The sequence below is a fragment of the Stylophora pistillata genome, chromosome 5 (genome assembly GCF_964205215.1).
Source record: "Stylophora pistillata chromosome 5, jaStyPist1.2, whole genome shotgun sequence".
Taxonomy (NCBI): Eukaryota; Metazoa; Cnidaria; class Anthozoa; order Scleractinia; family Pocilloporidae; genus Stylophora; species Stylophora pistillata.
In genome coordinates, this window is record NC_142523.1 from 32,799,951 (window position 1) to 32,812,467 (window position 12,517).

General features: G+C 38.8%; 1 protein-coding gene across 7 annotated transcripts; it reads left to right on the forward strand.

Moving 5' to 3' along the window:
- Positions 1-1,688: 1,688 nt before the first annotated feature.
- On the forward strand, positions 1,689-8,942 carry LOC148731528 (uncharacterized protein C12orf56-like). Of its 7 annotated transcripts, XR_016001423.1 has the most exons (8): positions 1,696-1,974; positions 2,840-2,957; positions 4,251-4,340; positions 4,678-4,825; positions 5,352-5,426; positions 5,932-6,009; positions 7,356-7,534; positions 8,666-8,793. XR_016001423.1 is itself a non-coding variant. In XM_088760539.1 (7 exons), the coding sequence occupies exons 2-7, from the start codon at positions 2,872-2,874 to the stop codon at positions 8,831-8,833; spliced, it is 645 nt and encodes a 214-aa protein (XP_088616665.1). In that variant the 5' UTR covers positions 1,689-1,997; positions 2,851-2,871; the 3' UTR covers positions 8,834-8,942. The 7 variants fall into 7 exon arrangements, 6 of the variants coding, with proteins under 6 accessions (XP_088616665.1, XP_088616666.1, XP_088616667.1 ...); XM_088760539.1 differs by lacking the exon at positions 7,356-7,534 and having other exon boundaries at positions 1,689-1,997; positions 2,851-2,957; positions 8,666-8,942; XM_088760540.1 differs by lacking the exon at positions 7,356-7,534 and having other exon boundaries at positions 1,689-1,974; positions 2,855-2,957; positions 8,666-8,942.
- Positions 8,943-12,517: the final 3,575 nt, after the last annotated feature.

Genomic DNA, 12,517 nt, shown 5'->3' on the forward strand with positions numbered 1-12,517 from the left:
AATTTCACATCACTTGCCTTGAAAAAACAATCAACCTAACAACTTCAGAACTCAATTTCACTTTGTTGCATAGACAAAATCATGACTGAACCTATCAGACCACTATGGGAGATAATGCTGAGGTTTTTTTGAGTTCCCAAAATCCTCAGGTTACATTTGCAACCTTTGTTGTCAAAAGGAGACCTCCGTAAAAAAAGTTTGGCCATTAACCTTCACTTTGAAAGTGAGCATTTCAGGACTATTGTGTGCTAGTTATCTTGTGTTATCGATGAACAGGAACAATGTTGAAACTATCTAACTGTAATTAGGTATTAGCTCTTCCAGTAGAAACTCAGTAAGACACCGGTACCAGACATTAAAAAGCAGCTCGATTTCGTAGGCCATACATGTATGCATTGCGAACCTATTTCTTTTTATGTGGTTTAATTTTGAAATATAGCTTTACATGTATGCAGAAATTCAGCCCCTTAAGTTTCTCATACAGTTTTATCAAATAACTAACTTGTTAATTTTTAACCCTATACACTTCAACAGTATCCAGATTCCAGATAACTGCGACTTTATCTCTGAAAAAGAGGTGGCAGTAAGCATTATTATAGCCTATGAGCTATAATGAGGTTGTTGTTTGGTTTCGTCACGCAACGTTGGAGAGAAAGCGTTGCGTGACGAGTTCAAAATGAGGCTGTGGAGGGGACTGCAGTAAGAGTGGTACCAGTGTAGTCTCTTTTTGCCATCAATTATTCAGACAGCAGCACCAGTTACTAAGTGTCCAATTTCAACCCACATATCCAAAAAAAATAACTCCTGCATGCATAGCATGCCTATGTTTTAACCTATAGCAGAATCAGTACAGGAGAATAATAATTAGTGCCCCCCCTTGACTATTAGCACCCATCCTCCAATAAATTCCCCCTCTTTTACCCAACATTTTAAATAAGCCTTCATGCACTTTTTGAGGAAGTCAGTATTCAATTTTATAATTTCTCCTTTAGTTTCAACAAATAATACAATAGTTAAGTACATGTAAAATATCTCCTCAGGAAAAACTTTGCTAATATTTAAAACAGGTGCATTTTTATTACTAATTAACAATTGGTTCATGCTTTAGCGAGCACTATCGAGTTATGGAGCACGCGGGAAGTTTGGAGAGCACGAAAGTAGCGTAAGAGTTGCCCGAGGCGATAGCCGAGGGCACCTCTAGCTTCTTGAGTGCTCTCCAAACTTCCCACGTGCTCCATAACTCGATAGTGCACAGCTGAAAGCATGAACCAATTGTTTTAGAACATAGCCGGTGGAATTGTGCATCAAATGCGACTCGAAAAACGGACAACAATATCAGTTGAAGCGAATCGTGACGGCGCTGATGCCGAGTCTCCTTTTCCTTTGTTTTCCTCTTTTTCTGCCTCATTTAAGAACTCTAGCCCATGGGAAAAGGTCGAAACATTGTCTTCGTTTTCGGGCTAGCAGGCCGAGTTTCTGTTTGTATCCATTATTGTCGCGAAATGTGTTATTTTTCCCCGCACTAGCAATGGCCGCTCGCGCGAAAAAACAATTTCTGGCGAAGTCGGATTTGCTGACGCTAACAGCGTGCACTATCGGGATTTTGAGCACGCTTACGTATAATGAATTTGATTGCGCGACTCTGCTAGCTATGTTCTAATACAATTTGCAGCTGTATTGTCTAACCTCAGGTCATTGTCCAGTTTTAAGAGAACCCGGCTTATGTGGAGCAAACAGCCCACAGCAAAAGAAAAATTATAAATTGAGGGCTCATGGCTACTGAATAATATTAGTTAGATTTGAGTCCTTTATGTTATTATCATATTCTTTTTCAGTTCGCAGCTATTGCACTTGTTTAATAAGCTGAAGACAGAAATTCTTCAATCGCATATCATGGAGAAGACATTATTCTCATCCAGGAGCTTTTTACGGCCGCAGAGAAGAGTTTTAACTTAAAAAAAATACTTTTGGAAGGTACGGTACCCTACCACTCAGATGTAAGTTAACAACACAGACACATTTCATATGCTCAGATGCACGGTAGTCAGACATGCACATACGATTTTTTTTTCTGCTTGCACGGGCAAAAACGAATGCACGACTTTGTTGTTCAGAGCTATAAGTTTCCTATGTGTTACATTGTTGTGTAAAACAAAGAACTTTTCGGCTTGAAAAAGGAATAAATCGACAATGGAAAATTTACACGTCAGTGAAAAAAGCTATCATGCTACACGTACACATGTCGCATCGCTGTGCAAATTTATCGAATAACGAGCAGTAGCAGTAGCGCTCAGTAGATTTGCTTGATCTGAGCTTTTGATAAATCAGACAGAAAGGAAAATGTTACTCATAAAAGGCATTGAAGCACTTGTATCATTTAGGGAATACTCACTAATATGCTTCCCAATTTGTTCATTGCAATCGCACTTCCTTGAATGTTTACGCACCAGACTGTAAACAATAAAGTGGACATTGAAGGTAGTCTGAGTGACAGGCCAGTGTTTTTAAATTACAACTCGGCACAGCCTGACCGGATGTCACGCAACAGTAACTCAATCGTTTTTCAACAAAGGTAGTCTGAATTACAGGCCAATGTTTTAAATTATGACTTTGCTTTCAGTTGACAGTATAAGGGGGCACTGTGCTGCCCGACCATTAGAGAAGAGTATTTTGTAACATGTGGTGCAAACTAACCCATAATATGGCTGGAATAGCATCCAGTATGGTGACGGTGGAACATAATCCTCTTCTCTGATTGGTTTCGCACCATAGTGCCCCCCTTACACTACATGTTTTATGGTTTCCTATCTGGATCTTTTGCTTCAAATATTGATTGCAGTTCAACTCAAGTCAGCAGATCTCTTTGTGTTCATGGTGGGTCAACTACAGCAGTACATGCGTCAATCCCGCAGCCAATCATCACAAAAGAAAGGAAGCAATAGAGAGGATAAGCTTGAGTAAGTGTTATTTTCATATCACCCATGTTGCTCTGTGCAACATTTTGAAAATTAGAATAATTACGCTGATGATGAAAGAGATTTTTGCACTTTGACTAGTCAGGGATTGTGATCTATCTTGCTATAATCACCTCGCACGTGACAATTATACTAAACAGGGGTGTTACATTTCAAAATGACTGGCTTTCGTTTGTCAATGATACTAAGAAGGTGATGAACTCGACAAAGGAACCTTGTGAAGAGCTCAAAAGATGCTACTTATAGTTTGACTTAGAACTTTTGAAAGGTGCAGTGTAGGATATGAGGGTAGCGCATATTGAATCCAATAAGCCTGGGGAAACTGGTTGCGGCAAATGAAAAATATCCCTATGAGGGCTGCATGAGATTATGCGAGCAGGGTTGGAAAAGCGAGCAGCAACTAAAACTAGAAAGTTACAGGGTTCGTACGCGTCTTGAAAACCCTTGAAAACCCTTGAGTTTCAGGAGGCCGATTTCAAGGCCTTGAAAGTACTTGAATTTTGTTTAGGGTCCTTGAAAGTCCTTGACTTTTTTTTGAACAACATCGAAATATATCTGCTTTTGTTTTGCACCATCGGTAAACCCAAAACATAGTTGTTAACAGAAACATTTTTCATTTTTCTTGGTTTTGAGGTAAAATTGTCATTATAAAAAGTCCTTGTAAAGTCCTTGAATCTTTGGCCTGAAAAAGTGTACAAACCCTGAAGATAGAAATAGAGCGACAGTCATGGTGATAAAATGCTTAATGCTGAGTTGGGTCGTGCGGAACAGAAAATATTTGCTCTCCTGTAACTCAGTTCTATTAGCGGTTGAATTTATTTTGTTTTTTTTTGCAAATTAAATGCGCTTTGCACTGACGGTTTTTATTCTAAGAAATTGGTCAAAGAGGGCCCAGTGGACCCCTTTTTCCAACTTAAGAGGGGATACAGGGTGTCTAGTCTAGTCTGTATGGTTGAGACGGCGAGAAAACGAAGAAGACAGCGAATGAGACCATAAGATGTAAAAGAGTTCAAAGTGAGTTTTATTTCTTTGGAAATTATTTCGGGCCATCAGCGGCTGTTTTATCAATCTTGCTGTCAGTCATACTTACAAGTACTTTCTTTCCAAAAAAATATGGTCATTTAAAATAGCACTTATCCTGGCACAATTATTTGCTCCCAATTGGACGTAAATTTTGTGCGGTACTTTCTTTCGATCTTCGGAAATCCCGCTAATCCCCCTCTGGAACTTTGTACTTTCAGGTTTGGTTGAAATTTCTCTTTTAATCATTTGCAGCTTTGTTGTGGTGCTGTTGCAGACACTTGTTTGTCAGTTTCGTGAGACAGACATTCTATCCACACGATTGATGGTCATAAAAGCACACAAGTAAGTTGGTGATGCTGAGGCATCTTAATTATTGTAAGTGACTACTGAAAAACAACCTTTATCACACTGCTGGAAGATTCCAAGGCCCCTTCAGGTAGGCGCTTAACTCCAGTTTCCGTAGCATGAAGCGACGGGAGTAAAGTGTCTTGCCTAAGAACAACACAATGTTCCTGGCCATGCAGGGCTTGAGCCTGGGCTGAATACTCGCCGAGCTGAATCTCACACTTGAAAACACAAACTACTGCCTGCAAGCAGGTTAGTCAAAATATTATTTGTACACAAGTCACTCTGTTAATTGTCCAGACACTGGCTCAGTTGAAGTGCTTTCTTTTTACAGAGGACAAGCTATCAAGGATCTTCTCAAATTCATTGTTCTTCATCCTTTAATCACATCACAGCAACCAGTTGGTATCTCTCCTGCAGCTCAACTGTTGTTGTCAGGAGCTGACAAGAACATGTTTACAATGAGAAATAGGGAACAAGAGGTAGGGTTATTGTTTTCAAATACATCTACAAGGGTACACTGTTGCTACAGCCTGTCCTAGTTTTATCACAAACAAAATAAGCAAGGACACAATTAACGAGTTGTAAGTCTACTAAACTGTGCATGGCCGAACCAACTCGGGCTCAGGCCCCACCCTATAGTGACTCCTGAAATTTTGGATGATGAAGTGTTAACGAAAAAAAATAAAACATAATGTGTTGCAGATGCTCTTTATCAAAAACCCAGGGACTTTTTGTGCAGTCCTCCATTTACATCCTCTGGGTTCACTTCATGGTGATTTTTTGTATGTGGACTCCTCCTGGGTTCTCATTAGAAGGCAGGACCTCCACATCAGCGCCAGGATACTTAAGTATCATTGTCTACTCACCTTTGCATGGGACTTAAAGGAATCCAATTCTCGAAATAATTTCTCGCATAGTAATTCTCGTGAGGATGCCTTGGTACTAAAAAGTGTAATGAGACATCTGCTGTTATCACTTACAAATGTACTATCTGTTTCTTTTCAGACTGATAAACTATTGAGAGAAGTTCTGGACAATGCTACTTCGCTTCTGTTTGAACTGATGTGTGCTGTGCATCAGGTTTGGTTTGAAAACCATTAACTCCTAAGGGTGACTAACATCTCATTTCTCCTCAAAATATCTCCCGTAAATTGAACATTTACATGGTGAGAATGAAAGAAATGATCGCTATCAAAAGGACTTCCTGATTGTCAAACAAGTTCTCCTTGCCAGTATCACAGGCGATGTATAGAGAAATGGAGAATATAAATATGGATGTTAAGGGCAGCATCGTTTATTGGGATTTTTGTTTCTTTACACGTTTCCTAAGCTCACGACAAGGACAATTTGTTAAACAGTCAAGAGTTTCTTTAGTTGGTGATCATTTCCTACATTCTCGGGACTGTAATATATGACTCAGGGATGACATCGTAAGGAGAAATGAGATGCTAGTCACTCATTGTTAACTTTGATGTAGGGTTGACCTTGTAACTCATCCTAACATTCTTACTACTGTGAACAATGGCTACAGTGACTGGACTGAATTTATGATAACTTTATGAGATTAAGTTTCTTGTTATTTCAGGCCAACTGCTTTTCAGTAGAAGACACTGTTCTAAACATTTTTTGGCTCATAAAGTTTGTCGAAGCCCAAGAACAAACAGTGAGTATTTCACTTAAGAACATTAAGTATCTCGCTAGGTTTTTCAAAAATTGCTTGTACATTTGAGGGGTTCATATGACGTTGTTAGAGGTAATTCTGTTTAAATTCGATTCATATGAGCTCAAAATTTCAATTCACAGACCAACCTTCCTTAACCTTTTTCACTCCGTGATCTCATTAGTAATTCTCATTACTGTCAGCCAAACAATTCTTATGATGTTTGATATGAGAATTTGGTATTGGATCAACTAGTATTTTTGTGTGGCTTGCACGAATTGTAAACTGCACTATGTCATAATCCAAGATTTCTGTTTGGTAGTCTATTTGGTAGACTACAACTCCTTTTCAGTTACTTGTTTGGTCTTAGTTAATTCATCGCAATACTGATATACATGAAAAATTACACTCTTGACTGGTTGAAAACAGTTAGGTGCCTTTTTCATGTATCACTAGTGCAAAACTCAAGTACAAATGTAAACTAGGCTAAGCATCAATAGATCACACTAGAAACCAATCAGCTTTATACGAAGTAGGTTGGGCTGATTGATACACTCAGTAGCTGACCAAAATAAACTTGACTTGGAAAAGACAATTAACCAACGAACTTCAGAACTCAATTTTACTTTGTTACGTAAACAAATTCATGACTGAATTTTTCAGGCCACTATGGGAGAGGATGCGGACGTTTTTTTCAGTTCCTAAAATCCTCATGTTACCGGTGCAACCTTTGTTGTGAAAATGAGACCTCCATAACAAAGTTTGGCCATTAAATCTGAACTTGAAAATGAACATTTCAGTACTACTGTATGCTAGTCATCTTGTTTTATTGATGATCAGGAACAATATTAAAAACTATCCAGCCATAATCAAATATTAGCTCTTCTAGAAGAAACTCATTATGACACCAAACACTAAAAAGCAGCTCAATTTCGTAAGCCACACATGTACGCATTGCGGACCTATTTTTCTTCATTCTCATCACTTGTCTGCTTGATGTTGTAATGATATGGCAAGGAGAAATTCTGCCTTGGTCACTCATGGTAGTCAAAGGGTTGAGGCAAAATAGAAGCAAACATTCAGAAAAGATTGCTCATTCCAAGCATTATAGAAACACAGAGATTTTAAAGTTTAAATAATTGCAATTCGTTTCAAGATGGCGAAAGGCATTTTTCCTAAACTCCCACCCGCTCTATTCGGACCGTGCAAAAAAACAGTTTTCCTTCTTTACGGCGGTGATTGACATGTAGCGCCTATTAATTCAAACTTTAATCATTTGGCCAATCTGTGTCTGACGACAACGAAAGTGTATCGCAATCAAATGTTAATATTTTTCGTTCATTTTTCAGAAATGTTTCGTGCTGAGGATCCTGGAACGTTTAACGTTATTAGTATCATCTTCTGACGGATATCTGTCTCCTTCCGAAGCTGTTCTTCTTTACTGACAACTTTACGTGCTCAAGAATTTTCTGGAATATGGTGCAGTGATTGAGAGTCAAATCCGAGTTGGATACGCAGAAGAATTTAGGTATGATGGTGCGGTAGACTATGAGCAGTCCGCCATTTTCGGTGAAGTACGTGGCACTATGGGAAAAAAAATGAACGGAGACCCGAGTAGATGTTTTTGTTTTTTTAGACAATCGCGCCACGGACTTCGCCGAAAAAGCTGGGACTTTTCGTGGTCACTAGTGCAATTGATTTTGCTTCTAAACACGAGGGCGCGCTATAAATGGAGCCTTAGGTTCCACTGGACTATTTGTAAATCAACCGTCGTGTGATATAGAACTCTTAGAGTCAAGTCAGCTTGAGCTACAGCTACTCCAAAGCAGTGAACAGCGGGCGCATTCCTCAAAATTGTTTTATGTCTTCATCACAATACAAGAATTTTTGAGATTTGTATTTCCTTTCTCCAATGGAAACTGTCTTTATTTGTGGCGGTAAATTTGAGATCGAAGTAGGTGGTTCGCACGTTACCTGATGCCACCATACTGGTGGAAGTAAACAAAAGATATCTCATTATCTCTTTTTGTTCGTCTACCAGCATTTCAATTCGACCCGCACATGTCAACGGTGAGTGACAAATGAGCCTAGGTCTTCCCAGGGAAGACTTCCTTATATAGCACGCCTTCGTGTTTAATTTCTGATCTAGCAAGTTTTGTTTGGCCATTATTGTTGACAAGGCTTTTTTGTAGTATTGAGAATGAATGGCGAGCGATTCTTTTCTGCCAATTTTCCCGCAATTGTTCTTGCAATTGTAATATTTGATAGCTTATAGTAAGCGTTTCAAGATACCCTGGAAGGTTCATTAATTTCAAAGGCTTGCAGACGAGGGGAGTGGAATTATTGAAGGGTTTATCAGAGGAGACCCATCGGAGTGGGAGTAATCAAAACTTACTTAATTGTCCTTGGTTGAAAAAAACAACCTTAAAAAGAATAGATGAAAATTAAAACTAAAAAAAAAAAACAGAACGAAACAAACACAAAAAATTAGTTCAAGCAGATTTGTTCTGTAACGCCAACAAGCATAAATGATGAACTACTGTCGTAGAGTAAATGATGAGAGGCAGAAGAAATGAAACGGCAAATTAGACAGGTGAACCTTCAAATTTCTGTTGAATCATTCCCATAAATATTTTTTGTTGTCTCATAAATGTTGCAGATATTACATCAGAAAGCCAGTGGTAAAGAAGAAACTCTCCACCAAGTTTCCCCTGACAACTCCCATAATAGAACTACTGGAGAAAGTCACGGATTTTGTGTTAAAACAGTCATCACTTTGATGACGATAGAAACATTTCTCGTTCCCTTTATCAAATCTAGTGTCTAGGTATCATATTGAGTTGTCTTTCACACTAATAGCAGTTCAAGAGGTCATTTTATTTAAAATAAGTCATTCTTAAAACAATTTTTGAATTAAAAACTGTTGAGCTCTTGGATTTTTTTTGCCGAACGTTTTCCAAAATCCTGCTCGACCATGCTCCTCTATCCCAAACTTCCCAGTCAGTCATAACGGGCCGTGAAACTTATAAAACAATTGAGGATTCTGTAGGTAGCATTTTAGTCGTTTTGAATTCTCTCCTCTGCATGAATAGTCCGCAGACTGTTGCGCAGAGTTGAGCTTGAAACAAATGAAATTTCTTCGAGATACCCCAACTAGGCAAAAAAAGAACAAAAGTCAGCAATTTTGAACAGACTTACAGTTGCTGTGGTTGTTTTCCTTAATAAGTTCTTTTCCATAACGAAAAGCTGTAAGTTTACATTGCTTTAACCCCCCCCCCCCCCCCCTCCCTCAAGACAACCTTGGGGCGTTCGACTTTATCTGTTCTATTAATAGTTAATTGGACTTTTTTTACACTCCCTCCCGCTCGGGAAGCTTTCCTTGACCTCTCATAAGTTACTCGTTTCCTGGTAAAAGATGCTGAAGCAGATTCGCCGTCTCGTTTGTCTGTCTCTGTGTTGTAGAGTGTGGAAGAGGGTAATCATGATTTCGTCTTGTCAACTAATTTACGAGAAAGTAGACCGAAAGTGTTATTGCATTACAAAACAGTCTGAGCTGAGTTCCTTTGAACATCAAACAGGATCAAGGTGATTTTCTTTATCAATTTATTTGCCTTAGGTGAGTTAATTTACATTTACAATCAATTTTCAGTGTATTGCTGTTTTGTGCCGTAAAAGCGTCCAATTTTCAGTATTCAAACACTGGTTTACACCGCTTGAAAACAAATGAGAGATAGTTTGCAATCGAATCCGTGCCGAAACTTGTTTCATTCATATCAGTCAACCGTCGGTTTCGATACAGTCTCTGTTCGTTAATTTCATTAAAATGGCCACATCCGTGTCTTTTGTTTTTCAAATGTTTAGCTTTCGTTAAGCAGTTTATGAAATGTCGCATTGGAGCTTTGAGGTCGTATCTCTGACCTCGGCATACAGTAACTTTACTGATCTCGCTGCTTACTAAATAACCTAATAACTCGCCGTTTTTTAGTTGTAATGCATGGTTTTCGTAAGTCAAGAAAATCGTAGACGATCGGCAATTTTACTGATTCCCGACCTTCCCAGATCTCCGACAAATGAAACCTTGAAATCGAAGAGATCCCAGATTGGCTGTCGGGAAAGTCGATAAGGTTTCTATTGTGTTGGCCCTACACTCTTTCTGCCCTGATCCATTCGGCGATCATGAACGGTGCAGCAGCTGAGTACGCATCAACATCGACAAAATCCATCTACATTCCTCTGTGGCGAAAAAGTGATTTCTCTCCAAAACAGTTTTCTCGGACATTAAAAAAACCCTTTGCCGTATATTATCTTCCAGGAATTTTATGCGATGTTAGCTACGTGGTGATCCCATAAACCTTTGTGGCTTAAACAAGGATCTCACGTGTGAGGCGACTCGCAGCATTATTTAGGGTCCGACTCTTAGCAGATAGCAGCCTTCCACAACGAACAAGATCAAGATGATTTTCTAAAACGTTTTATTTGCCTTTGGTTAGTTAATTCACCTTTGAAATCAACTTTCAGAGTACCGTTGCCTTACTATGTTTAAGGTGCAGAGCATTCGCACATGTAAAAAAACGATTGCTTGCAGTCGAATTTGTCAATGTAATATTTGTTTCAGTCATCCGTTTAAGCGTTATAATGGGCTAGCTTCTTGTTAGTGTTCCTGATTATTTCGATATTTTCGATGGATCCGCTCCCAGTTTACCTTTCTTTAGCAGATAATTAATGCAAGGAGATGATTATTGACTTCAAGAAGAACCCTCATAACTTCTCCCCTCTCGAGGTAGATGGTCACGAGCTTCCTGTCACCGACCGCGCGAAGATATTAGGTGTTACGATATCCAGTGACTTGAAATGAACAATCACATTGCAGACTGCATGCATTAAGAAAGCAAATAAGCGCCTGTATTTTATTGTCCTCTTGAAAAGGGCCCGTGTTCCCCTTACTGACATTATGAACTTTTATTGTACAACAATTAGACCTATACCAGAATACTGCGCTCCAGCGTCCATCATGCACTCCCGGCCTATCTTAATGAGGATATAGAAAGAATTCAGAAACGGGTGCTTTCCATAATTTCACCTGAAATGTCATATTGGGAATGCCTTGACAGACTAGGCCTGCCAACTTTGTATGATAGATGCATAGAACTCTGTTGTCATTTGTTGGATTCCATCGCTAACAATCCCAAACATAAGTTGTTTCATATTCTGCCATCAAGGAAAAAATCTAGTTATAATTTGAGGCGTCAAGAGATATATAATTTGCCACGTTCTCACACGGAACGTTTTCGACCCTTCTTCTTTTATGCTATGTCCCAGGGTGCGCACAATAGCTCCTAAAGCTTCAAAGAAAGGTAACTTTAATTTTAGATAATCACATTCTAGAATTATCATATTAGGCTTTTACATTTATATGATTGTATTTAGCTCTATATGTTAACCAATGTTATCTGTAAAACACGCAATTCAGTTTTACGACTGCAAAAGTATTATCTAATAAACGATCTATCTATCTAATTTATAATGTTTGTGACCCTGGAGCGTCGAGGTTGCCTTTTTACCTAAAACACTTTCAGTTCAGTATTTCGTTTACTTTCGTTGATCCACCAGACTTTCAACATTTTACTTTGTTGCTGATACATTTCCTCATATATTTCCTTAGAGCCATCGAAAGATCCCGAATTGGAGAAATTTTAATGTCGGACTTATTTGATGGCCTGCTCCCAGTTGCTTGTTTGGTCAATTGGTAGAGCGCTGCACAAGTATCGCAGAGGTCAGTGGTTTCGAATCCCGTACAGGCCTGAATTTTTTCAGGTCTGATTTTCACAATTGCTTTAAAGGTGCTCTTTACTGCTATGATCGTGCACAAATACGTTTCTATAACCGCAGTTCAGATATATGAACTTCATACATTTGTTGTGTTTGATTTATCATCTTGCGGGTTTATGTCGGACTAATTTGATGACTTGCTCCCAGTTCGCTTATTAGCTCAATTGGTTGAGTGCTGCACTAATATCGTAGAGGTCGGTGGTTCGAATCTCGTACAGGCCTGAATTTTTTCAGGTCTGTTTTACACTATTGCCTAGATTCTTTACTGCGAGGATCGTGCACAAATACGTTTCTATAACCGCAGTTCCATTTTTCTTCACCGCTTGATCGCAAATTTCTTGGGAGGTGTCCATTGAAACGGTCTAACGACTTTACTAGAGTTTAATTCATTTGTCACCAGATGACTGGAAGGGTCATGGGTCTCTCACTTGATTGGCTTAGGTTAAAGAATTATGATGTAATAAGTATAATTTTGGATCAACAGAAATAATAATATACTGATTGCAGATCAGCCATAGTGTTCGAAAACATTTAACCTACCTGAGAATTTATACATCTATAGATAATCGTTGATCAATTTTTCCAAATAGTCTTTAATTGGACAGTTTTAAAAAATTAAAGGGTTTAAGCATGACTGAGCAATTCCCAATTACAACAGATTGGCTACATGATCGGCGAGTAA